This window comes from Hylobates moloch, unplaced genomic scaffold (assembly GCF_009828535.3).
Source record: "Hylobates moloch isolate HMO894 unplaced genomic scaffold, HMol_V3 SCAFFOLD_12, whole genome shotgun sequence".
NCBI lineage: Eukaryota > Metazoa > Chordata > Mammalia > Primates > Hylobatidae > Hylobates > Hylobates moloch.
Genome location: NW_026652287.1, coordinates 101225615 through 101251967, shown reverse-complemented (window position 1 = coordinate 101251967; position 26353 = coordinate 101225615). Strand labels below are relative to the sequence as shown.

General features: G+C 56.9%; 2 protein-coding genes across 4 annotated transcripts; one reads left to right on the top strand and one right to left on the bottom strand.

Annotated features, from left to right (window-relative positions):
• Positions 1 to 1796: 1796 nt before the first annotated feature.
• On the bottom strand, positions 1797 to 18519 carry PRPF31 (pre-mRNA processing factor 31). Of its 3 annotated transcripts, none has more exons than XM_032171071.2 (14): positions 18337 to 18519; positions 16009 to 16193; positions 15831 to 15891; positions 12350 to 12433; positions 11699 to 11796; positions 10422 to 10528; positions 10070 to 10239; positions 9330 to 9487; positions 7347 to 7436; positions 4706 to 4833; positions 4529 to 4601; positions 3716 to 3844; positions 3531 to 3629; positions 1797 to 2211 (listed from the first exon to the last, which is right to left on the bottom strand). In XM_032171071.2, exons 2-14 carry the CDS (start codon positions 16183 to 16185, stop codon positions 2086 to 2088), a joined length of 1500 nt encoding a protein of 499 aa, XP_032026962.1. In that variant the 5' UTR covers positions 16186 to 16193; positions 18337 to 18519; the 3' UTR covers positions 1797 to 2085. The 3 variants fall into 3 exon arrangements, with proteins under 3 accessions (XP_032026962.1, XP_058281955.1, XP_058281956.1); XM_058425972.1 differs by lacking the exon at positions 18337 to 18519 and adding an exon at positions 16304 to 16324; XM_058425973.1 differs by lacking the exons at positions 15831 to 15891; positions 16009 to 16193; positions 18337 to 18519 and adding an exon at positions 14631 to 14759.
• TFPT (TCF3 fusion partner) lies at positions 18496 to 26351 on the top strand. Its single transcript, XM_032171097.2, has 6 exons — positions 18496 to 18906; positions 19548 to 19806; positions 23150 to 23220; positions 24930 to 24999; positions 25081 to 25299; positions 26151 to 26351. Exons 1-6 carry the CDS (start codon positions 18884 to 18886, stop codon positions 26268 to 26270), a joined length of 762 nt encoding a protein of 253 aa, XP_032026988.1. The 5' UTR covers positions 18496 to 18883; the 3' UTR covers positions 26271 to 26351.
• The last annotated feature ends 2 nt before the right edge of the window (positions 26352 to 26353 follow it).

Below are 26353 nucleotides of genomic sequence, written 5' to 3'. Positions count from 1 at the left end.
AGGACAGCCCCTGCTGTCCCCTGGAAACTCTCCCGACTGTCTGCAGGCCACATTCCCCTCAGCCCAAGTAAAGGTGCCCCTGGCCAAGCCCCGGTTCCCAAGACTCAGTGACTGGAGGTCAGGGGAGGGGAAGTGTGCTCTTTCTGCTCACCTGGCAGGACTGTCATAGCAACCAGGTCCTACCAGGGCAGGGAGCCTGCCTGCTTCACCTGTGCCCGGCTCCACACAGCCCCTCAACGCTGGTTATAAGTAAGAGGCCGGGCCAGGCACAGGGTAATCCCAGCACTTTGGGAGGCGAGGCAGGTGGATTATTTGAGATCAGGAGTTCGAGACCAGCCTGGCCAACATGGTAAAACCCCATCTCGGCCAGGCGCGGTGGCTCACACCTGTAATCCCAGCACTTTGGGAGGCCGAGGCGGGCAGATCACAAGGTCAGCAATTCAAGACCAGCCTGGCCAACATGGTGAAACCCCGTCTCTGCTAAAAATACAAAATTAGCGAGGCGTGGTGGCAGGCGCCTGTAATCCCAGCTATTCGGGAGGCTGAGGCAGGAGAATCACTTCAACCCAGGAGGCGGAGTTTGCAGTGAGCCAAGACCACGTCATTGCACTCTAGCCTGGGTGACAGAGCAAGACTCCGTCTGAAAAACAAACAAACAAAAAAACCCCCAAAATTTGGTGGTGGGCGCCTGTAATCCCAACTACTCAGGAGACTGAGGCAGGAGAATCACCTGGACCCGGGAGATGGAGGTTGCCGTGAGCCAGGATCGTGCCACTGCACTCCAGCCTGGGCGACAGAGTAAGACTGTCTCAGAAAAAATAAATAAAAAATAATAAGAGGCCAGACATAGCAGCTCAAGCCTGTAATCTCAACACTTAGGGAGGCTGAGGTGGAAGGGTCACTTGAGCACAGGAGTTCAAGCCCAGCCTGGGTAATAGAGCACGACCCTGTCTATAAACAATTTAAAAATGGGGCTGGGGTGGTGGCTCACGCCTGTAATCCTGGCACTTTGGGAGGCTGAGGTGGGCATATCACGAGGTCCGGAGTTCGAGACCAGCCTGACCAACATGGCGAAACCCCATCTCTACTAAAAACTATAAAAATTAGCCGGGTGTGGTGGCACACGCCTGTAATCCCAGCTACTCAGGAGGCTGAGGCAGGAGAATCGCTTGAACCCAGGAGGTGGAGGTTGCAGTGAGCCGAGATTGCACCACTGTACTCTAGCCTGGGTGACAGAGCCAGACTCCACCTCAGAAAAAAAAAAAAAAAATTAAATTAACCAGGAGGCCAGGTGTGCCGGTTCATGCCTGTAATCCTAGCCCAGGAGTTTGAGGCTGTAGTGAGCTATGATCGCATCACTGTACTCCAACCTGGGCAACAGAGACCCCGTCTCTAAAAAAAACCCAATACTAACAGGACCTGGTTATTGGGCGCTGATGGCGAGTCCCATGCTAAGTGCTTTCTGCGCGTTCTTTGCAGTCCTGGGCACCTGGGCGTAGGTGTGGAGGCTTGGAAAGGTGAGGAGGCCGGCCTGAGGCGGACAGCAATCCCGGTCAGCCTGCGCTGATCTGCGGCCGTTGGCAGCCACATAATTTGCTATCAAAGTGACTGAGGTTCTCCAGGGGGTTGGAGAGGGTCTTTTCCTTCTGGGATCCCATGACGAGAAAGTAACGGGGAAGGGAGTGGGCCTAGACACCGCTTGGACCCGAGGGCCAAGCTCTTTTCTCAAAACTCCATAGCTCTGACTCTTCTAGTTGCCCCAGCTGTTTGAAAAATGATCACTCTCCAAGGACAGATCTTGATAATGTCCTTTTAATTGTACTCTTTTCAAAAAAGTATCTCCGTTCTCAGTTAAAATAAAAAACACAAGGCATGATGAAGACCTGCTCTAGCCCATACCGGGCGGTGATCTCGGTCCTGGGGGAGGCCGGGCCGGGCTCTTCCAAGGCCTCCTCCCTGGGCAGTCCCAGCACTGGGGCCGGTGGCAGGGCAGGTTCTCACTGCCAGAACCCGATCCCAGCCCTTCAGAAGGACTAGACCTCTGTGTCCCTTCAGTGGGAAGCCACCTTGGACGCATGCAGTCATTCAGGTGGACATGAGGCCACTCTTCTCGCCCTTGACCTTGAGGAACTCAGCCATGCTGGAGAAATACTTCTGGTTGGCCTCAGCCACCTTCTTCTCTGCCGCCTGTGGGTTCACAATCTCCAGGCCCTGGGCAGGTGAGGGAGACGATGATGGGTTAGGTGAGGAGAAGGCCCCCAGGCCCTTCCCCATGGTACTCAGGCTGTGGGTGGGCATGAGATGGTTTGCCTGTCCCTGGAGTTGCCCTGCCTTGGGAGATTCTGACTCCGTGGGTCTGGAGGGAGGGTAGGGAGGAACCAGGTCGCCTAGATTTGTATGAAGTTCTTCAGGGGGTGCTAAAAACAACCAGTGCTTGAGGACAGCCAATCCTGCCCAGTTTCTGCATGCGGAAACTGAGTCCCTGGGGGACATGGCTGGCCGGAGGTCCCAGCACAGATCACACCAACACCACTGACGATCACAGTGGCCAGCGATGGGAGCCAACACCTGGCTGGCACTTCCTAAATATTTTCAAAGAACAGAGCGAGCCCGTCTCTAAAAATAATAACAGGACCCAGTCATCGGGCTCTAATGGTGAGCCCAGTGCCAAGTGCTTCCTGTGCACTCTTTTCAGTCCTGAGCACCTCATGATGGAGGAGGGGAAGCTTGGAAAGGCACAGCCACCGGCCTCATCTTCTCAAAGAGGCCCTCCCTGGCTGCTCCAAAACGAGAGCCTCCCCTGTCCCACCTCCTGCCTTCCACCTCTCCCCTCCCTGGCATTTCCGCCTTCTACTACACTGGACATCTTACTGAGCTGTCCATGCCCGGCCACCCACTGGCTCCATGAAGCTAAGACTTGGCCGTCTCATTCATCGCCTCATCCCCAGAGCCGGGAACACCGATGGAACTCAGTAGGTGCTGCACAGACACCCGTTGAATGAGGAAATGAGCTCGCTGCTGTCTCGCCCCCATGGTGCAGGCTCGCCCTGCTCTGTGGATGGTAAACTGAGGCACCGACAATGCGGTGACTGCCATGCTCCACGCTGCTCACTGCTGACTGGCTGGGGCCTGGACCCACACGTGACATCCACGCCCACTTAGCCGGGAACTTTCTCGAATGGGGTCCTGAGGTTACCTTAACCGCCCTGGCCATTTTGAACTGGAGGGCCTGGAGGCTGAGCAGTGTGTAACCCGCTCACGGCCCCACAGAGAGGAACTGGGTGCCCTGAACACAGCTGTAGGCCTGGTTCTAAAGCGGTCCGTGCTCATGAGGACTGCTCGGCGCTGGCCCCTCGTCTCTGCCAACCTCTTCCTGTGTGCCAGGAGCTGTCTACGTCCTCTGCGTACCTTGTCACCACACCCTCCACAACAGTCCCGTGAGGGGACTCATCCTGGCCTGCTTCACGGGCAGAGGGCAAGGGGCCTTGCTGAGGTCTCGGGCTGGGGACAGAGCCGGCCCAGGGGAGTACCTGGAGTGGGGTGAAGGCCACGCTGGAGGCCGTGCCCGAGGAGCGGTCGCGGATGGTGGACTTCCCGCCGTACACGACACTCTGCTTCTGCAGGGTCCGCTGTGGGGAGGACAAGGAGGCTGCGATCTGGACTCCCCCCACCTTGTGTCCCTCGGTCCCCAGCCCCACCTGGGTCTGGCCCATACCTGCAGCGTCTTGGAGATCCTGGCCTTGGTGGCCTCGTTTACCTGCGTCTGCCGCACGCGCCCACTGCCCGACTTGCCCAGGTGGCCCAGGCTGAATCCCAGATCCTCCTGGTAGGCGTCCTCCTCGATCTAGGGGGAAGGGGAAGCGCCCTGCAGTTCAGCAACCAGGCCCTGCCCTCCAGCCACCGAGGCACCCCCTCCAGCAGCCGGAAGCCCAGCGGTCACCAGCCAGCTGGTCCCATGGGCACCTGCTCAGGTACCCACTCGGCCTGGCTGAGGCCTGGGGGCCCCCACAAGCGGGGGATGCTGGGGAGCCTGACAGGGGCCCGGTCCGAGCATTGCTCTGTGAGCTCAGAGTTGAGAGGCCATTCCTTCCTTAGTCGTGTGGGTTGGGGGGTGTCAGGAACCAGAACAGGTTTCATAGGTTGAGGTGGCCTCTGAGTTGGGTCTTGCAGGACCAAGGGGATGATGCTGGGGTAACAGAGGAGACTGGCGGGGCCCAGGGACGGGGCGGCAGTGCAGCAGGGCACCGCGGAGCGTCTGGGCAGGGAGGAACCGGCGAAGGAGCCTGGGGCGATGGGAAGCTGCAGGGGCTCTAAGCGCCGGAGACACAGGCTCCGAGGGTTACAAGGGTCACTTTGGGGCTGAATGGATGGAAATGAGAGTAGAGGCCGGGGGACGAGGGAGGAGGCTGGGACAGCGCCCTAGACATGAGCCAGGGCCACAGGACGAGAGGAGGGACGGCAGCAGGAGGCAGAGGGCAGTGGCGGCTGGCTGCCTGTGGGGGTGAGGAGGGCGCTGGGGGAGTCTGACCTCTCCGAAGCTCATACGGTTGGCCTGCTTCCGGATCTCTGTCAGCCCCAGCCGCTCCTTCATCTTGCGGTACCTGGGGACGGGTGGGCGGGCGGTGCCAGGGAGTCAGCTGGGAGGAGGACGCCGGCCTCTCCCCTCCATGACCCCCATGCCTACTGGACCCCCAGGGCCCCTCACCTGCGGCCGCCTCGCTTCTTCCGCTGCCCATCCAGGGGCGCAGGCAGCGGCTTCACCTGCTTCACAGGCGGCGGCTCCTGCCACTTGTCGAATTTGCGCTCGATCTCATCCTTCAGTTCGTAGCCCACCTAGGGAGGGCGAGGGGGAGGTCCTGCAGCTGCTCACGTGGACTACCCACCCCAGGCCTCCTCTGCCCGCCGTCCGCCTGTCCACCCGAGCGACTGCCCACCCCAGGCCTCCTCTGCCCGCCGTCCTGTCCACCCGAGCGACTGCCCACCCCAGGCCTCCTCTGCCCGCCGTCCGCCTGTCCACTCGAGCGACTGCCCATCCCAGGGCTCCGTCCTTGCTCTGGGGCTCTGGGTTTTCAGTTCCTTCTACAACCTGATGCCCCTCATCTCGCCTCAGACCTCTCCTCTGCGTTCTTTTTCTTTTTTTTTTTTTTTTTGAGACAGAGTCTCGCTCTGTCGCCCAGGCTGGAGTGCAGTGGCATGGTCTTGGCTCACTGCAACCTCCGCCTCCCGGGTTCGAGCGATTCTCCTGCCTCAGCCTCCCGAGTAGCTGGGATTACAGGCGCGCGCCACCACGCCCGGCTAATTTTTTGTATTTTTAGTAGAGACGGGGTTTCACCATGTTGGCCAGGCTGGTCTCTAACTCCTGACCTTGTGATCCATCCACCTTGGCCTCCCAAAGCACTGGGATTACAGGCGTGAGCCACCGCGCCCTGCCTTCCTCTGGGTTCTGTACCCTGTAAACAACTCTCGTTGACGTTGGGATGGTTAACAGGTCCTTCAAACGTAACAGGGCCAAGCAGAATTCCTGCTCCTCCTCCCAGCCTTCCACCGTCCGCCTTCCTTCTCCCCGTGTAAGCAAACGGCAGCGCCCAAGAGCCGGGCAGCCGACTCCACTGTTTCTCTCCCACACCACACGTCCCGGGGGCTCTTCCTTCAGAACCAATACCAAATTGGCCCCCTTCAGCCCCTCCACTGCAGCCCACGTTCTCCCCAGGATGCACAGCCTCCATGTTGCCTGCCCCTGGATTCCGCCAGGGCCTCCCCTCTCTCCTCCAGGGCTCGCTGCTCTCCAGCCTCAGGGCCTTTGCACCGATCATTCCCCCTGCTTGGAAGACTCTTCCCCCAAGTATCCACGTGCCTTGCTCCCTGGCTTCACTCAGGTCTGTGTTAAAACCTCACCTCCTCAGAGCCCGGGGTTCTCCCTGATATCCCAGTTAAACCCTCACCTCCTCAGGGCTCTAAGTCCTCCCTGACATCCCAGTTAAATCAGCACCTGATGTCGCCCCACCCCAACCCCCTTTCTTTCTCTTCTTGGTGTTGACTTAGCACTGCTAGACGCAGGACAGAGTTCACCTGTTGACTGTCTCTTTGACCCGGCCCCAACAAGAACGTCCACACCACGGGGCAGGGCTCCCGTCTGTGCCACTCACAGCTGCACCCCCACACCCAGACCAGGGGTGAGGTGGGGAGAGGGAAAGGAGAAGGGGACACGGAACACCTGAATGCTGTGCCAGGCTGGGTGCTAGGCAAACGACAGTTCACAAGACAGAAAACATGTCTCCTCTCCCGAGTACCTCTACCAAGGAAGACAGAAGGTGACGGAATAATGCCTTGAGTAACATCCTCTGTTGGAGCGGGGGCAGGTCCTGGTGTGGAAGGCAAATTACGCCCCCACCAACACACACACGCCCAAGGAGGTCCATGTTCCAATTCCCAGAATCTGTGAATGTCACTTCACAGGGCAACAGGGATGTGACGAGGTTAAGGATTTTAAGGACTGTGAGCTGGGAAGACCATCCGGGACCATCTGGGTAGGCTACCAGTATAGCCACAAGGGCCCTTAAAATAGAGGGGGGGACAAAAACAGAGGCCGAGATATGAAGACAGAAGCAGGGTTAGAGAGAGGGCTGAGGGTGCTATGTGGCTGGCTCCACAGACAGAGGGAGGGCCACGAGCTAAGGGGTGCCAGTGACCCCTAGAAGCTGGAAAAGACAAGGGAATGGATTATCCCTTGAATCCCCCAGAAGGAACGCTCCAGGCTGACACCCTGACTTCAGCCCAGTGAAACTCATTTTGGACTTCTGACCTACAGGACCACAGATAATAAACCTGCGCTGCTTTGTTTTGTTTTTTTTTTTTTTTTAGATGGTGTCTTGCTCTGTCACCCAGGCTGGAGTGCAATGATGCAATCTCAGTTCACTGCAACCTCTGTCTCCCAGGTTCAAGCGATTCTCCTGCCTCAGCCTCCTGAGTAACTGGGATTACAGGTGTGTGCCACCACACCGGGCTAATTTTGGTAGAGATGGGGTTTCACCATGTTGACCAGGCTGGTCTCAAACTCCTGACCTTGTGATCTGCCCACCATGGCCTCCCAAAGTGCTGGGATTACAGGCGTGAGCTACCGCACCCAGCCACACCTGCACTGTTTTAAGCCAGTAGGTTCATGCTACCTTCCAACAGCAGCCCTAGGAAACCCCACTGGGGAAGGGGGTTCCTGACCCCAGGGAGGGTGGGCAGAAACACCGCCTCCGCCTTGGTAGGACGGTGCCCGCTGGGGTGGGCTCCCTGCTGAGGGCTCTCCCAGCAGAGACACCCCAAGCCACAGGAAAAGACGCCCGGCCGCCCCTCACCTTTCCCTCCGTGCTCTCGTGGAAACTGTCCACACGGGCTGCCAGTGTGCACTTGGCGGCCACCAGCCGGGCCGCTTTCCGCCGAAGATCCTGGAGCAATGGAAAACGGGGGTGGAATCTGTATGAGACAGACAGACAGAGGTGACAGCAAAGCAACCGCGCGCACTCCTCCTCTGGCTCTACCCTGGGTCCCGGAAGGGGGCTTTCCACCCGTGGGCTCTAGAGGTGTGTGCTCTCAGCTCCCACTTCACAGGAAGAGGGGATGAGGGCAGGGCACACAGCCATGTCCCGGCTGGTAAGTGGCCATCAGGTAAGGATGACAGTAAGACACACTGACGACGAGGACAGTGACGACTGTGGAGACGCCGGGGGGAGTGCGCTCGGCCTGGATGCCAGCCCCGTGCTAAGCACGCCCCTCGGCTCATCTCATCAAACACTCAAATATCGGGCTGGTGCGATCATCGCACCCCCTTTTCAGATGTGGAAACCAAGGCTTCAAGTCATGTGGCCAGGGAGACAGCCAGCAGGCGATGGAGCCAGGCTTCCAATCCAAACTGCAAACAGAGCCCAGCTGTCAGCCACAGTGAAGCGATGGCCAGCCCTGGCCTCCCTTACGGGCCTGTGACGTGTACGGCCTGTGCCTGGGCCGATGTGAGATGGGCAAATGAAGAGGCAGAGGCCTGGGTGACAAGACACCAGGCTCCCTGGGGCAGGTTTAACCCATATGCCTAGGGCTGTGAGGCGGCGGTGATGGCAGGGGTGCAGGGAGGCAGCTGGAGCCCTGAGCCCCAGGCCCGCCAGTCCTGGGTTCTATCACCCGCTCTCCCTCCTTCCAGGAAGGGGCGACCTGCCAGCCTCCCTGGGTGTGTTCCAGTAGCAGTGCCTGACCTAAAGGGTCACAGAAAAGACCAAAAAAAAAAAAAAAAAAGCCCACACAGGGCTGGGGCGTGGGGCCAGGAAATGCCCACCCGGCCATCAGTGCTATTGTTCTCCCCATCCCTGGGGGAGGCCAGGCAGGGCACAGGGCCATGAGCCTGAGGTCACTCGCCACAGTTGGACAGAGCAGGGTCTGGACCCAGGCCTGTCTGTCCCAGAGCCTGTCTTGATGGTTTTTTTTTTTTTTTTGAGACAGAGTCTCACTCTGTCACCCAGGCTGGAGGGCAGTGGTATGATCTTAGCTCACTGCAACCTCCACCTCCTGGGTTCAAGCGATTCTCCTGCCTCAGCCTCCCAAGTAGCTGGGATTATAAGTGTGTGCCAACATACCCGGCTAGTTTTTTTGTATTTTTAGTAGAGATGGGGTTTCACCATGTTGGCCAGGCTGGTCTCGAACACCTGACCTCAGGTGATCTGCCCGCCTCGTCCTCCCAAAGTGCTGGGATGACAGGCGCGAGCCACCGTGCCCCGCCAGGCTGGCGGTCCTGTGTGTGTGCTGTCAGTTATCGATGCTGGGAGGGTGATGTGTCCTGACTGCAGGGAGAGGACCCGGGAAGCTCCAAGGTTGGTGACCTCTCCTGCCCCTCCTGTGTCTCTCTCCCGTGGCTGATGTTAATCTGTTATAAACTGTAGTCCCCAGCACAGCAGCCCTCAGTGGATTCAGTGAGCCTTTCTAGTGAATGGTCAAACCTGAGGGTGGTCTTTGGAGCAGCTGCACGCTAACCCTATGCTGCTTGTCGTGAGCTAGGCCGGACCTGTAAGTGTTTCATCTGCACTGAGCCCTCGTCAGGGGGCGCTGTGCTCCCACTTGATAGGGGAGGAGACTGAGGCACAGGGCGCTCATGCCTCTTGCCCACAGTCACCCGACTGGTGGGTGCTGGAGCTGGTCTGCTGCAGAGCCCTGGCTCTCACGTCCCATGCCACCCTGTTCCCAGCTCCTGAGTGCTACTGTCAGCTGGGCCAGATGGTGGGGTGGCTGCTCAGGCTGTCTGGGCATAGCGGAAGGCTCCCGGGGGCAGGGGAGGGGCTGTGACGCGGTGGGCTCACCGGGGGCAGGGACTGCACGATGTCACTGTGGTAGATATAGCCGGTGTGGGGCAGCACCGAGGTAGATGAGAATCCCGACAGCGTCTTGCGCTGGGCCCCGAGCAGCATGATGTTGCAGGCGGGCATCTTGGAGAGGTTGGTCAGGCCGCCGGCCACACCTGCGGTGGGAGGGAGGGAGGAAGGGAGCGGGGGTGGTCAGAAGCAAGCAGGGAGGTGGGGGTGCGTGAATCTGCCTGGGGGCTCGACGTGTGCTGGGCACCTTTACGTGAGGTTCTGGTTGGATTCCTCGGTGGCCCTGCCAGGTGGGCGACCTGGCCCATTCCGCGAGGGGCAGATGCAAAGGAGGCTCAGAGAGGGAGGGCAGCTGGCCTGGGGGTGCAGGGAGGAGGCCTCCAACAGGAAGCTGACCACCACGTTTGTGCTAAGCCACACGAACGGCGTTCCAGAGATGTCTGTGTTTTGGAACCATTTTCACCAAACCAGGAGCTCCCTGACAACAGCGCCTGGGTGTGGTTATCTCTGGCTTTCCGGCACAGGGGAGGGAGGAGGAGCTGTGGGTGAGTGTTTTTCCCACAGACAAGGCTTCGCTGTGTGCCAGGCTGGCTGACCTCTGTGATGTCCAGGGAGACAAGGTGCAGAGGCCCAGGTGCCAAAGCCCCCATTCTACGGAAAAGGATGCAGCTTCCCCGGGGTCACAGTTCAGCAGACCCCGCTCCATGGGACCCAGCCCAGGGCCTCACCCATGATCTTGGCGGCCGTGGATGCCCCGATAATGATGGACAGGTTGGGCGCGATGAAGGACATCCGGGACTCCACGTACTCGTAGATGCGGTGCTTGGAGGCGTTCAGCTCCAGCGCCATGTCGCAGGCCTCCTCCAGCCGCTCCAGCTCCTCCTCCGACAGCTGCTGCCTGCAGGGGCAGGTGGGCCCAGCCTCCTGGGGCTCCCGCCTGCCTGCTGTGCCCAGCCCCCACCCTCTCAGTTCTGTGTGCGTGTGTACGTGTGTGTGCGTGTGCACACCTGCGTGTGTAGCTCCAGCCTAATTCCCAGTCCCATTAGCCCAGGCCCGGCGCCCCCCTCGCGGTGGACATACCCCTGGGTGGTGGAGGCGGTGACGCTGACGACCATGATGGTGGCGTTGGTGAGGATCTGCTGCAGGTTCTCATTGTTCTTGCACTTGTCCAGGCTGTTGCCCAGCTCCTAGGGGTGAGCAGAGAAGACAGGGGAGGCTCGGGAACCTCTCTCGCTCAGCACCTCCTCGGGTCTCTTCTTGGGGACACTGGGACAGTCAGGGTCTCTGCAGGGGGGCCTCTCCTGCCTCCACTGCCCCAAGCATCCACACGGTTCCTGCCTCCACCGCCCCAAGCATCCACACCGTTCCTGCCTCCACCGCCCCAAGCATCCACACGGTTCCTGCCTCCACCGCCCCAAGCATCCACACGGTTCCTGCCTCCACCGCCCCAAGCATCCACACCGTTCCTGCCTCCACCGCCCCAAGCATCCACACCGTTCCTGCCTCCACCGCCCCAAGCATCCACACCGTTCCTGCCTCCACCGCCCCAAGCGTCCACACGGTTCCTGCCTCCACCGCCCCAAGCGTCCACACGGTTCCTGCCTCCACCGCCCCAAGCGTCCACACCGATCCTGCCTCCACCGCCCCAAGCGTCCACACGGTTCCTGCCTCCACCGCCTCACGCGTCCACACTGTCTGCCCTGCTTTCGCTGACCCAGAAACAGAGCCCGGGCAGAGCGGCGTCTGGAAAGACCGCGGCCTCACAAGCCTCTGGCCCGCGTCAAGTCGGAGCGCGAATCCGCGGCCTCGCTTCCCTGCAGGGGCTTCCCCACCGCCATCCTAATCCTTTCCTGGACACGCGTGGGGACCTCCTCCTCTCCCCGCCCTCACGCGCACCCGCCCCTCTTTTCCGAAACCCTTCCTTGGCTTTCTCCTGAGACCCAAAGGCTGGACATGATCCGACCTCTTCCCCGTCCCCTCCTTCCCCGCCTCACTTCCTCCCCGCTTGTTCCCTCTTCAGCTCTTCGCACTTAGATGTCTCTCTCCCCCAAATCTCCGCGTGCCTGCCCTGTGTCAACCTTCGGATGTCAACTCCAATGTCACCGGCTCCGACCACAGTGGGAGCAGCATGGGTCAGGCCAGCGGGGAAGCCCTCTCGGGAGACCGGGGTAGGAGGGGAGCCCTGAGAAAGTCCTGTCCAGGCTCCGTCCCTCCCACGCTGGGCAGAGCAGGCCACTGAGCCCTCGTCCACTCCTCTCCATCGTCTCCAGACCCCGAGGCCTCTGGGAGGCGGTCCGAGAGTGAGCCCCGCCTGCCCCTTCACACCAGCGGAAGCACCCCGCCTTCTCTGCTCTCACCTTGACCGTGCGGATGTAATCCAGCGCATTGGGGACCAAGGACTCCAGTTCAGGGAATCTCTTTGAGTACTTATCCCGGATGAACTTATGGATGATGTCTAGGGTAAACGGGACAGGCGGGTGTCGGGTGAGATGGGAGGTAGACTCTGCTGGTTGCCCCTAACACCCATGTCCCCTTCTTTAGTAACTGAAGCCCTGGCTTGTAGCCTGGCACACGGGCACCAGCATACAGACTCCATTTCTCAGCCGCCCTTACCGCTAGGTGTGACCAGGGGAATTAGTTCTGGTCTGTAAAATGTGAGCTGCAGTGACATGTTCTTAAAGAAAAGGAGCGCCTTGCTGGTGGGAATGCGGAGGTGATGGCTGGAGGTGGGGCAGTCACCTCGCACCGTGAGGCAAGTGGCCGACCAACGGGATGGAAAGAGCCGAGGCCCTACAGGCAGCCAAGCAGCCACACCATCCCCGAGTGCTCCTCAGACTCATGCGCGGGAGAACACACTTCCTTCTTATTTCAACCACTCTGTGACAGCAGGGGAACCTCGATCTGAGCTTGGGCTTAGGGGCAGGACCCTGGGAAAGGCCAGTGGGGAAGGGAGAGGGGGCGTGAGGGACGTCACACGGGGCTGTCTCCACCTGCCCCCCAGCACTCACTCAGCTCGTTTTCGATCTCCACGGTCAGGTTGTTGGCATCCACGATGACGCGGTATTCAGGCGCTGCCTCCACTGGTCCCATCACTGTGAGGACACGGAGGCATGGGTGTGAGTATCTAAATCCCCACCCCCTCTCGGGTCCCAGAGCTGGGGGAGATGGAGGATGAGGCTGGGAGGGGTCAGGAAGGAGGGGCTGAAGAGTAAACCAGGGACAGGCTGACATCTGCAGACATCCCTGAACTGGTGTTCCTGCCTTCAATCCCTCTCCCTCCCCACCAGTCTAGACTTGACCCCATCCACCCCAGAACCGACCGTGTGAAACCTCCTACGGCTCCCCACAGCCCCAAGGCTAATGACCAAGTCCTCAGACTGACATTCGAGGCCTCCCCAACTCCGGAAGCTCTGCAGGGACCAGTGCTGTGCCTGCGTTGGCTATACCCACACCCGAGTACCCAGGACAGCACCTGGCACACAGGGAGTTGCCCAGTTCCTATCTGCTGACTCAGCAACTCTGCAGTCTGGCCTCCCGCCCTTCCCACCCCATCCCCTCACCACATCCCATTTTATTCCACTGTAGCTATAAAGGAGTGATCACAGTGCCCCAGACACCCACTCCTCCTAGGCTTTTTTTTTTTTTTTTTAGAGACATAATTTCACTCTTGTTGGCCAGGCTAGAGTATAGTGGCATGATCTCAGCTCGCTGCAACCTCCACCTCCCGTGTTCAAGCGATTCTCCTGCCTCAGCCTCCTGAGTAGCTGGGATTACAGGCATGCACCACTACGCCCAGCTAATTTTTTTTTTTTTTGTATTTTTAGTACAAACAGGGTTTCACCATGTTGGGCAGGCTGGTCTCGAACTCCCGACCTCAGGTGATCCACCTGCCTTGACCACCCAAAGTGCTGGGATGACAGGCGTGAGCCACCATGCCAGACCCCTCCTGGCCTTTGCATGTGCTGTTCCCTCTCCCCAGAGCATCCCTTACCCCATGTGTTTCTGGAAAACGCTTCTTTGTGCTTTAGTAATAAGAGGCCAGGCACAGTGGCTCATACCTGTAATCCCAGCACTTTGGGAGGCTGAGGCAGGAGAACTGCTTGAGCCCAGGAGTTGGACAGCAACCTGGGCGACATAGGGAGACCCCATCTCTACACATAATTAAAAAAATTAGCCAGGCATGGTGGTGTACACCTGTGGTCCCAGCTGCCTGGGAGGCTGAGCCCAGAAGGTCAAGGCTGCAGTGAGCTGGGATCGTGCCACTGCATTATGGCCTGGGTGACAGAGTGAGACCCTGTCTCAAAAAACAAACAAACAAAAAGATGTTGTGTTTAAAAGTCATGCAAATACTAACTGCCTGATGTCACAGCCAGTAGAAGGCAGAGCTCAGATAGGACCCCAGGCAGGGTGGCTTCAGAGTCTGTGTTCCTAACCCTGATGCTCAAATGGCTCTTTAAGTCCTTAAGACTCAGGCAGCGACTCAGAATCCTTCCCTCCCTTTCTGGAAGGATCAGACGCCTCTTCTGTGTACCCGCAGCACTTGTGCACCTCCAGTAAACAGGGACTGCCACGAGCTTGTGAGATGTTTCACGTCTACCTCCACAACCAGACACCGGGTGTGATGGGGTCTGACTCCATCCCTGAGCCTGGCCTAACATCAGGAAATGTCACTTTCTGTGTCCCATAACCCTCTGGAGGGAGAAATTCCTCGGCCTGGCATCTAGAACTCTGCAGGATTCTCTCTCCGGATGTCTGAGACCCCGGGCCTGCCGCTGTCTTTCCCTGGGCCCCCTTCTCCCTTTCTTTGCTTGGCGCATGGATTCATGCTCTACAGTCCAATTCAGCTATCGATTCTTCCCTGACACCTGGGGCAGGGTCAGCCAGTCCCTCCTGTGGCTCCGGTGTCCCCAGCTTGGTACCACCCGCCGATAGCTGTCTGGAGCCTGGCCTGCCTCTTCCACTAGACCTTGAGCACTTTGAGAGCAAAGACCTGGGCGATTCAACTGGGTGCCCAGGTAAACGTTAAAGCAAGCAGTGAGTCTCCTGAAACACTGCCCTCTCACTACACTTCTTTGCCCAGAAACCTCCCATGGCTTCCTGTTGTCTACAAATTCCAGTCAAGAAGAATGGGAAGGCTGGGCATAGTGGCTCATGCCTGTAATCCCAGCACTTTGGGAGGCCGAGGTGGGTAGATTACTTGAGGTCAGGAGTTCGAGACTAGCCTGGTCAACATGGTGAAACCCCGTCTCTACTAAAAAATACAAAATAGCCAGGCATGGTGTTGCATACCTGTAATCCCAGGTACACATAAGGCTGAGGGAGGAGAATCGCTTGAACCCGGGAGGCAGAGGTTGCAATGAGCCAAGATCACATCACTGCACTCCAGCCTGGGCAACAGAGGGAGACTCCATCTCAAGGGAAAAAAAAAAAAAGAATAGGAGTGGTAACAGGACTGCCCTCTTAAGGGTGAGTCAGCACTCATGAGAGAAGCTACTGTTCTCTCAATTGGGGCATGAGAGAAGGTTTTAGGTGATTCTTTTTTTTTTTTTTTTTTTTTTTTAGACGGGGTCTCGCTCTGTCGCCCAGGCTGCAGTGCAGTGGCGCGATCTCGGCTCACTGCAAGCTCCGCCTCCCGGGTTCACACCATTCTCCTGCCTCAGCCTCCCGAACAGCTGGGACTACAGGCGCCCGCCACCACGCCCGGCTAATTTTTTGTATTTTTAGTAGAGATGGGGTTTCACTGTGTTAGCCAGGATGGTCTCGATCTCCTGAGCTCGTGATCCACCTGCCTCAGCCTCCCAAAGTGCTGGGATTAGAGGCATGAGCCACCGCACCCGGCCTTAGGTGGTTCTTTAGCAAATAATAGGATAAGTGGCTTATAGATGTGGAAAAAAGCCTGTAACCGGTCACGTGAATCACTGAAGTCTGGGAAACCTCAAGCTGAGTGCTATCATGATCAGTAAGCTCAGCACACAGGAAGGACTTCAGAAGCATGAGCTTGGGCCGGGCGCGGTGGCTCACGCTTGTAATCCCAGCACTTTGGGAGGCCGAGGTGGGCGGATCACGAGGTCAGGAGATCGAGACCACGGTGAAACCCCGTCTCTACTAAAAATACAAAAAAATTAGCCGGGCGTGGTGGCGGGTGCCTGTAGTCCCAGCTACTCGGAGAGGCTGAGGCAGGAGAATGGCGTGAACCCGGGAGGCGGAGCTTGCAGTGAGCCGAGACTGCGCCACTGCACTCCAGCCTGGGCGACAGAGCGAGACTCCGTCTCAAAAAAAAAAAAAAAAAAAAAAAAAAAGAAGCATGAGCTTTACAATGCAATATATATTTAGTGGAAAAGGGAACGGGTTGGGGAGAAACAAAAAAAAAAAAAGAAGGCTCTGGAAAAGGCTGAGAGGGAGATATACCCAGCCACAAGCAGCCAGGGAGCCAGGGGGCCTGGCAGGAGAGACAGGAGATGGGGAGGGGCACAGAGTGGGAGGAAGCACCTTCTGAAGCTTTGGCTTGCTTGCTGATATACTCCTCAATCTTCATCATAATCTCAGCAAACTGCAGGAAAGGAGGGCAGAGTCAGAATCCAGGACTCTTCAAAAAGAGGCCTGTATCACCCCCTTCTGGGAGATTCTGTCTAGAGCCCCCTGCTAGGAACGCCTCGTGTCCTCTTACCATCTTACTGTCCCATAGCTTGGCGATGGTCTTGACCGAATCCCCGGAAAGATCCAGCTGTGTCTCCTCCTGCACATCCTCGATCGCTGGCTCCTCTTCTTCCTCCCCATAGCTTCCTCCTTCCTCCTCTTCTGCTGCCTCTTCGAGATCAGCTAAGAGCTCATCTGCCAGAGACATCCCGAGGCCTGGGGAGGGAGAGCAGGGTTCCCTAAAAACTTGCCCCAACAAAGTCCCTCCTTATTACTGAGTGATGATTCTCCCCCGGAAGACCCTGGTCCTTCTTTATCAACCCCACCCGTACGCAGGCTCCACGACAACAGGTGCTTTAGTTTGTTTTGTTCACTGGCGAGTCTCCAGCTCCGACCTGTGCAAGACACAGCACACCCCTATGACCACCACCTTGCTAAGACTTACTGGAACCAAGTGGCATAGATTCCAAATGCATTTGCAAACTTTCTTATTCCTTTCTTTCCTTTAGCCTTCAAAACACACTTCGAAATTCTTTGTTTCCCTCCCTTCCCACTAGACACTGTCTTGCGCTGCTGGCTTATCTATGTGCTTACTTAGAAGTTCCAGGGGCTAATCTTTATTTATTTATTTTTTAAAGATGGAGTCTGGCTCTGACACCCAGGTTGGAGTGCAGTGGCACAGTCTTGGCTCACTTGCAACCTCCACCTCCTGGGTTCAAGCGATTCTCCTGCCTCAGCCTCCTGAGTAGCTGGGACTACAGGCACCTGCCACCATGCCCAGCTAATTTTTTGCATTTTTTTTTTTTTTTTTGTAGAGTCAAGGTTTCACCATGTAAGCCAGGCTGGTCTTGAACTCTTGACCTCAAGTGAGCGACCCACCTTGGCCTCCCAAACTGTTGGGATTACAGGCATGAACCACAGCGCCTCGCCACGGGGGCTAATCTTGAAACAAACTAGGTATGGAAACCCAGCTGCAAAACTCCAGAGATTACCTCAAGGTGATCAATCTACAACCTGGCCATTGTTGACATGACACCAGCCCATGCTCCAGGTGGCCCATGGCTCAGGACAGCCTTCGGAGCAAGAGACACATACCTCATACCCAGCACCACTCCTGTAGGCCTCCCATTCAAAGTTCCCCTTTTTAAGCCCCTCTCCCCACCCTAAAGTTTGAAATGGTCTTTTAAAGACATTAGCTTGGCCATTTCTCAACTGCAAGCATTTGATCAATAAAGCTTCTTTACTTTCACCACCTCCCACTTCCTCTGCCTCTGAGTAGCAGAAACTTGAGTTGGTTACATTATCAATTTCTTCCCACCTCCAGGTCTTTGTATAAGGAGTCCCTTGTAACTAAAGTGGCTCTTTCCTTCACTTTGTTTTTTCTTTTCTTTCCACCTCCCTGACCCACACGCCCCACTCTAGACTACAGGAGGTTGCTTTGTGATACGTGTCCTGCACGCTCTGCCTGTCTACAGTAAGGCACTTCACACATTTGTGATTAATGAAGTAATTATTTGATAAAGCCTGTCAGGCATCAACCAAAGCTCTAAGAGGGCAGGGAACAATTTTTGCTCCTTCCACATTCCCAGGGCCACACCATGGTAGGCGCATAGTAAGACTTTTGGGTAAACAAGCTGTAAAAGGCCAGGCGCGGTGGCTCATGCCTGTAATCCCAGCACTTTGGGAGGCCCAGGCGGGTGGATCACCTGAGGTCAGGGGTTCGAGACCAGCCTGGCCAACATGGTGAAACTCTGTCTCTACTAAAAATACAAAAAATTAGCTGGGTGTGGTGGTGCGCGCCTGTAATCCCAGCTACTCGGGAGGCTGAGGCAGGAGAATCGCTTGAACCTGGGAGGAGGAGGTTGCAGTGAACCGAGATCGCACCACTGCACTCCAGCCTGGGCAACAAGAGCGAAATTTCGTCTCAGACAAAACAAACAAACAAACAAACAACTGGCCAGGCGCGGTGGGTCACGCCTGTAATCACAGCACTTTGGGAGGCCGAGGCGGGCGGATCACGAGATCAGGAATTCGAGACCAGCCTGACCAACATGAGGAAACCACGTATCTACTAAAAATACAAAAATTAGCCAGGGGTGGTGGCGGGCGCCTGTAATCCCAGCTACTCTGGAGGCTGAGGCAGGAGAATCGTTTGAACCCGGGAGACGGAGGTTGCAATGAGCCGAGATCGCGCCACTGCTCTCCAACCTGGGCAACAGACCGAGACTCCGTCTCAAAACAAACAAACAACAAAAAAACAAAAACCAAGCTGTAAAGGCCCGCCTTTTTCCTCACACGCTTCTTCTCCCAGACCCAGGAGCCCGGCCTCCCGCTCCCCTCTTGTCTCGATCACACTCACCTCTCCTCTCCGCGCACCACTATTTCTAGGAAATAAGCTTTCCCAGAGCGCTCGTCGCTCACCGATGACGTCTCACTCTCGCGCCGTTATAGAGGCAAAGCTACTTTCTGATTGGTCCCCGCTCGCGATGTTCCTGGCCGCATTTGAAACAACAACTTTATTAGCACCTGGCACTAGGCGGAGAGAGGCGGTAAGCCGCGAGGAGGAAAGGGACTCACGGCCCGCTATGGACCGATCCTGCTAAGCGGAGAATCGCTGTGGCCAGACGACGGGGCGTCGAGACAAGAAGAAAGACGTTGGCAACTCAGAGGACTGGTTGCGGCGTTAGACAAGAAAGCAAGGCCTTTAAGCAGGGATTCGGGGTGGACGTGGGGGTGGGCCGAAGCGAAGCCGGAAACAGGGAACTACAACTCCCACAAGGCCTAGGGCCACGTCCCGCTGTCCTCGGCTGCTGACCCTGATGGGACAAGTAGTTTTGCGAACGGCTTAACCTACAGATTGAAGAGGTTAGAAGCTCTGAGGCCCGGGGCTTCCGGAGGTCGCGGAGATGGAATTGGAGCAGAGAGAAGGGTATGTGGCTGAGCCCTTGTGAAAAAGTGCGAATCCCAGAAAACAGTGCAGCTGCATTGTATGCAACCATATGAGCTTTTACGCTGAGGTCTGATGGGGGTTGTAGTTCATGCAACTGCTTTACCTTAGAACCCTTTTATGGACTGGGGTCTGGACTGGGACCTTAGATGCAACTGCTTTACCTTAGAACCCTTTTATGGACTGGGGTCATCCTGAGGGAGGAGAAGGTTAGGGGTTTGGACTGCTGGATCTGAGAGACGAGGAGGTTGGAAGCCAGGACTCTTGCGTCTGGTTGAGGGTTGGGGCTTGGACTCCCTGGGTCCTTGGAGAGACAAAGTCTAGAGGTCTGGACTCTTGCATCCTGGGAGGAGGGGGTCAGGGCTTGAACCTTGTGGGTGCTGCGAAAGCGGGGTTGCGGACTTGGACTCCTGGGTCTGAGGGAGGAGGGCTGGGGGCTGGATTCTACGGTCTGAGGGAGGAGGGGCTGGGGGCCTGGATTCTAGGATCTCAGGGAAGAGGGGCTGGGGGCCTGGACTCCCAGGTCTGAGGGAAAAGGGGTTGGGGTCTGGGCTCCTGGTTCAGTGGGAGAAGGGGCTGGGGGTCCAGGATCCAGGGCCCCTGAGCCTTTCCCTGCCCCTCAGGACCATGGCAGCCGTGGGCTTTGAGGAGTTCTCAGCGCCGCCAGGCTCAGAGTTGGCGTTGCCTCCCCTATTTGGTGGCCACATCCTGGAGAGCGAGCTGGAGACGGAAGTGGAGTTTGTGTCAGGTGGTCTGGGCGGCTCAGGGCTCCGGGAGCGAGATGAAGAGGAAGAGGCAGCCCGGGGTCGGCGGCGGCGCCAGCGGGAATTAAATCGCAGAAAGTACCAGGCACTAGGTCGGCGCTGCCGGGAGATCGAGCAGGTAGGTGAGTGCGGATCCCCCTGTTTTGGGGTCCCCTGGCCTAAACTGCCGCCCCCCCGCAATCTCTGCCTTTCCACATGCCCAGCCTTTTTTTGGCTTGCTGAAGGAATCTTCCGCTTATATATTCAGTCATTTAGCATGCATTATGTGTCTGGCCCTGTGCTGGGCCCCGGGAAGGGCCATCTCCCGTGGAGCTTCCCTGACAACGCAGATGGGTTCTCTGATGTCTCCCGGGGGCCCCTCAACGCGTGGCACCGCTCACAGGTGAAAGCCCAGGCTCTTCACATCTCCCATACCCCTGCCAGGATTCACTCCTCTCGACTCATTCATTCTGCCTCTTGAATGTCTCTGGACCCTTCTCCTCCCCTCCATCCCTACGGCTGCCACTGCAAACTCCAACTTTCTGGGCTGAATGACTGCAATAGCCTCCTTGCTGAGAATGAGGATGGGCTGGGCGTGGTGGCTCATGCCTGTAATCCCAGCACTGTGGGAGGCTTAGGCAGGCGGATCACCTGAGGTTAGGAGTTCAAGACCAGCCTGGCCAACATGGTGAAACCCCGTCTCTACTAAAATACAAAAAAATTAGCCAGGTGTGGTGGTGCACGCCTGTAGTCCCAGCTATTTGGGAGGCTGAGGCATGAGAATTGCTTGAACCCGGGAGGTGGAGGTTGCAGTGAGCCAAGATCATGCTGCTGTACTCTAGCCTGGGTGACAGAGTGAGACTCCATCTCAAAATCAATGAATCAGTGAGGATGAGACGGCAGGCAGGGCTCAGATCTTGGCAGGCAAGGAACACCAGGACAAGAAGTCTGGATATTTTTTTTTTCCTTGAGAGTGAAGGAGCCACTGAAGGGTTTCAAACGGGGGAGGGACAGCATCAGGTCTGGATGCCTGAAACTCGGAAGACAGTTGTATTAGTTTGCTCGGACTCCCAGAACGTATCACAAACAGGGTGCCTCAAGCACAGAAATTCCTGTCTGACGGTTCTGGAGGCTAGACGTCCCAGGCAAGGTGTCGGCAGGATTGCGAGAATCTTCCAGGCCTCTCCCCTGCCTTCTGGAGGTTTCTGGCAGTCATTGGCACGTAGAAACATCACCCTGATCTCCGCCTTCATCTTCACATTGCTGCTCCCTCTGTGTGTGTGTCTGTGTCCCAATTTCCCCTTTTTATAAGGACTCCAGTCATACTGGATTAGGGCCCACCCACTGGCTTCATTTGAACTTGATTACTTTTGTAACGACACTGTCTCCATATAAGGTGATCCTGAGGTACTGGGGGTTAGAGCCTCAACATGCTCTTTTGGGGGAAATAATTGCACTCTTTTTTTTTGAGATGGAGTCTCGCTCTTGTCTCCCAGGCTGGAGTGCAATGGCACCATCTCAGCTCACTGTAACCTCCACCTCTTGGGTTCAAGTGATTCTCCTGACTCAGCCTCCCTAGTAGCTGGGATTACAGGCGCCTGCCACCACAAACCAGCTAATTTCTGTATTTTTAGTAGAAACAGGGTTTCACCATGTTGGCCAGGCTGGTCTCAAACTCCTGACCTCAGGTGATCCGACCGCCTCAGCCTCCCAAGGTGCTGGGATTACAGGCTTGAGCCACCACGCCTGGCCTTCAACTCTTTTTCTCTTTTTTGAGACAGGGTCTCACTTTGTCACCAAAGCTGGAGTGCAGTGGCGCAATCTCAGCTCACTGCAGCCTCGATCTCTCAGGTTCAAGCAGTCCTCCTACCTCAGCCCCTGAAATAGCTGGGACTACAGATGCACACCACCACACCTGGCTAATTTTTGTACTTTTTGTAGAGATGGGGTTTTGCCATGTTGCCCAGGCTGGTCTTGAACTCCTGACCTCAAGTGATCCACTCGCCTTGACCTCCCAAAATGCTAGGATTACAGGCATGAGCCACCGCATCTGGCCTCAATTCTTGATGACAGTGTTGGGGAGTTCTGTAAGGAGGAAGGCTAGAGGCCAGGGGCATATTCCAAACCCTGTTAACAGACACCAAGGCCCAAACGGACTCAACTGGAGCCTCTTCTGTTAATCCACCCCCAGGAATAGATTACTTCTATTTTACAAGTATAGAAAATCAAGGCTCAGAGAGGTTAAGTAATGCACCCAAGCTCAGAGCTCAGCAGTGGCAGATCTGAGATTTTTTTTTTTTTTTTGAGACAGGGTCTTGCTGTTGCCCAGGCTGGAGTGCAGTCGCATGACTGTGGCTCACTGCAGCTCCAACATCCTGGGCTCTACAATCTCAGCCTCCGACGGAGCTGGGACGACGGCCACCAAGCCCAGCTAATTTTGTTAGTTTTTGAGTGTTGGGGTCCCACTGTGTTGCCCAGGCTGGTGTTGAACTCCTGGCCTTGAGTGATCCTCCTGCCTTGTCCTCTCAAAGTGCTGGGATTATAGGCATGAGCCACTGTGCCAAGCCAGAGCGGCAACTTGAACTCAGGTCTTTTTTTTTTTTTTAGATGGAGTTTCGCTCTTGTTGTCCAGGCTGGAGTGCAATGCTGCAATCTCAGCTCACTGCAACCTCTGCCTGCTGGGTTCAAGCGATTCTCCTGCCTCAGCCTCCTGAGTAGCTGGGATTACAGGCGTGCGCCACCACACCTGGCTAATTTTGTATTTTTAGTGGAGACAGGGTTTCACCATGTTAGGCAGGCTGGTCTCCAACTCCTGACCTCGGGTGATCTGCTCACCTTGGCCTCTGAAAGTGCTGGGATTACAAGGGTGAGCCACCGTGCCTGGCACTTTTTTTTTTTTTTTTGAGACAGAGTCTCACTCTGTCACCCAGGCTGGAGTGCAGTGGGGTGATCTCAACTCACTTCACCCCTCCACCTCCCGGGTTGTTGCGACTATCCTGCAGGCGCCTGCCACCACGCCCAGCTAATTTCTTGTACTTTTAGTAGAGATGGGGTTTCATCATGTTGGCCAGGCTGGTCTTGAACTCCTGACCTCAGGGGATCTACTCGCCTCAGCCTCCCAAAGTGCTGGGATTACAGGTGTGAGCCACCGCGCCTGGCCTGGTGTGTTTCGACTTAATGGGAGGTTCAGGCTCTCTGAGCAGGTAACAGTTGACCTGACTTGGAGTGGGGAGTGAGTTGTGAGGATGGCTGGGGAGAAGGTCCAGGGAGAGGAACAGCATGCGGAAGGCCCCCACTGGAGGGCACTCAGGACTGTGGCATGGTGAGAGGGGAGCCGGAGGGATGGGAAGGTGGAAGGACCTCAGGCCACGGGATGGTCTTTGGCCAATCTCCCCAGAGGTTAGTGCGTGCCCCATTAAACATCCGTTAAACAAATGAACGGGAGTCGTGGGATCTAGCTGATGGGAGTTCCCACCCCACAGGTGAACGAGCGGGTCCTGAACAGGCTCCATCAGGTGCAGAGGATAACTCGGAGGCTGCAGCAGGAACGGAGGTAACCCCTTCTCCGTCCCCTCTGGGCCCGTGAGCCTCAGCTCCCAAACGCAACCAGCCCCTGTCTCTCCCACTCCCACATCCACCCAACCCTCACAAGCCACAAGGAGAAGCTGGAGATGAGGGCCGGGGGCTGAGGCAAACGAGGAGGAAGAGTGGGATTCGGTCTTGGAGGAGAGGGCTGAGCGCTGGGGCTGAGGGAGGGCGGGGTGGAGGGGGCTGAGCGCTGGGGCTGAGGGTGGAGGGGGCTGAGCGCTGGGGCTGAGGGAGGGCGGGGTGGAGAGGGCTGAGCCCTGGGACTGAGGGAGGGCCGGGTGGAGGGGCCTCCTCCCCCTGAAGGGAGGGAACAACAGGATGGAAGGCACATGAACACAGACCTGGCTGCAAGTTTTTTTTTTTTTTTTTTTTTTTGCGGTGTGACTCTAAGCAAGCAGTGTCCCTTCTCTGAGCTGTTTCCTATCAACTAAGGGCAGCACCAATATCATGAGGCTGCGGCGGGGTTAAGCCGAAGCTTGCAGGTGGTGAGCTGAGCTCAGAGCTTCCCACTGTGCGTCTCCACAGAACCTGCCCAGGTGGCTGCTGCCCCTGCCACTCACAGTGTCCCCGTCCCAGCAAAATTGGAGCAAGCTTTGTAGGAATGGCTCCACGTTGCTGAGTCAACCACAGTTCTCATCTCGGTCCTCGGCTCAGTGGCCCAGGGCTACGTGCTCTTCCCTGGAGCCCATTCTTGCCATCCTGGGCACCCAGCAGCCTGGGGTCTCCTGCCTTTCCGGCTGTTCCTTCTTGGCCGCCTTTGCTAGTTCATCCTCCCCTCCGCAAAGCTGAAACCTGCGCCTCCCAGGGTTCCTCTGTCCGCACCTGTGCTGTCCAGCACGGTAGCTGCCGGCCACGGGTGAGATTTTCACTTAAGTTGAAATAGGCCGGGCGCAGTGGCTCACGCCTGTAATCCCAGCACTTTGGGAGGCCGAGGCAGGCGGATCACGAGGTCAGGAGATCGAGACTATCCTGGCGAACATGGTGAAACTCTGTCTCTACTAAAAATACAAAAAAGCCGGGCGTGGTGGCGGGCGCCTGTAGTCCCAGCTACTCGGGAGGCTGAGGCAGGAGAATCGCTGGAATCAGGGAGGTGGAGGTTGTGGTGAGCCGAGATCACGCCACTGCACTCCAGCCTGGGCAACAGAGTGAGATTCCGTCTCAAAACAACAACAAACCTGCCCAGGTGCTGGTGCACAGGAGGCATTCCACCAACTAGAACTTTAAGGAACTCTGGAGGCAGGGTCTGGGGAAAGAAGAGAAGGGGGTGTTTATAAGAGGTGAGGTCATTAGGAGGAGCGTTCTGTACTCCCCTCTCTTCAGTTATCAATAAAAAATTATAACTCACATATGAATGTTTACTAAGTGCTGACATCATGTTAAGTACAGAAATCGTCTGGTGTCACTACTTCAGTGTCACCACTGCAACATCCAGCCGAGGGTGTCATGTCGTTTGCAGAGCAGGAAACAGCCTCAGAATGGTCGCCTTGTCTTGCTCGAGGTCTCAAGGCTGGTCAAGGGCATGGCTCCCAGGCCTCCAGTGCCAGAGCTCAGGACCGTCTGGGTCCAGGCCAGCTTTGGCGCTGAGCGGAGTGGGAGCTGAGCTCTATCCTGTGGCCCTGTTCCCCAGCTGCTAGGAGATAAGTTATTCCATTGGTGGCTTCTGCCCCTGAGCAGGTTCCTCATGAGAGTGCTGGACTCCTATGGGGATGACTACCGGGCCAGCCACTTCACCATTGTGCTGGAGGTGAGTGTTGGGCCTCCAGGAGGGTAAGGAACTGGGAGCTCAGGAGCCACCCATCACCTACCTCCCCCTCCTCCCTGCCAGGATGAGGGCAGCCAGGGCACGGATGCCCCCACCCCAGGCAATGCTGAGAATGAGCCTCCAGAGAAAGAGGCACTGTCCCCGCCCAGAAGGACTCCTGCACCCCCAGAACCTGGCAGCCCAGCCCCCGGCGAGGGGCCCAGTGGGCGGAAGAGGCGGCGAGTGCCACGGGATGGACGCCGAGCAGGAAATGCGCTGACTCCAGAGCTGGCCCCGGTGCAGGTGAGGAAAGTGGGAACTCAAGGGGAGGGACTGGGGCTCCAGAGCTGGCACCAGTGCAGGTGAGGAGGGGAGGACTCAAGGGGAGAGGCCGGGGCCAGGGCTGGGGCTGAGTCAGGTTCAGGGCTCTTGGGTTTTGGTTCTGCACCCCGAGGGGCCCAGGGCTGGGGAAAGTTGGAGAAGGGAGGTGAACCAGGACGTGTTGGAGGCCTAGGATCAGGCAGGGAAGTAGTTGGAAAAAGTGGGGTAAAGGCTTGGGTAAAAAGGAGGCAAAGTTGGAAAGGGAAGGAGGAAGACCTGGAGAAGGAAAAATAGCTACAGAGGCTGGGAGTAGAGGAGAAGGAAGGATCAGAGAAGACGGAGTGGAAGGGAAGGCCCAGTGCGGGGAGGAAAGCTGGAAGAACATCTGGACCCAGGAACACTGGGGTTGCCTCTGAGGTGTAAGGAGGAAGGTGACTGGCCTGGGAAGACAAGAACTGCGAGGCTGGCCAGGTGCAGTGGCTCATGCCTGTAATCCCAACCTAGGTGGGAGGATCACTTGATGCCAGGAGTTTGAGACCTGCCTGAGCAACATACTGAGACCCCATCTCTACTAAAAAGAAAAAAACATGTTAGGCTTGGTTGGCATGTGCCTGTAGTCCCAGCTGCTTGGGAAGCTGAGGTGGGAGGATCACTTAAGCCTGGGAGGCAGAGGCTGCAGTGAACTATGATGGCACCACTGCACTCCAGCCGGGGCAACAGAGTGAGACCCTCTCTCTTTAAAAAGCAAAACAAAATGAAAACAAAAATGGTGAAGCTGATGGGATTTTCTAGATTCCCAGGCCTGTTAACACCTTGTTCCTTATCTCCTGCAGATTAAGGTTGAGGAAGACTTTGGCTTTGAAGCAGATGAGGCCCTGGATTCCAGTTGGGTTTCTCGGGGTCCAGACAAACTGCTGCCCTACCTGACCCTGGCCAGCCCAGCCTCTGACTGACCCATGCCCAGTAAACCGACCCCACACTCACCCCGGCCACCGTCTACTTGTTCCCACCTCTGATCACACACGCTCACGTTCTG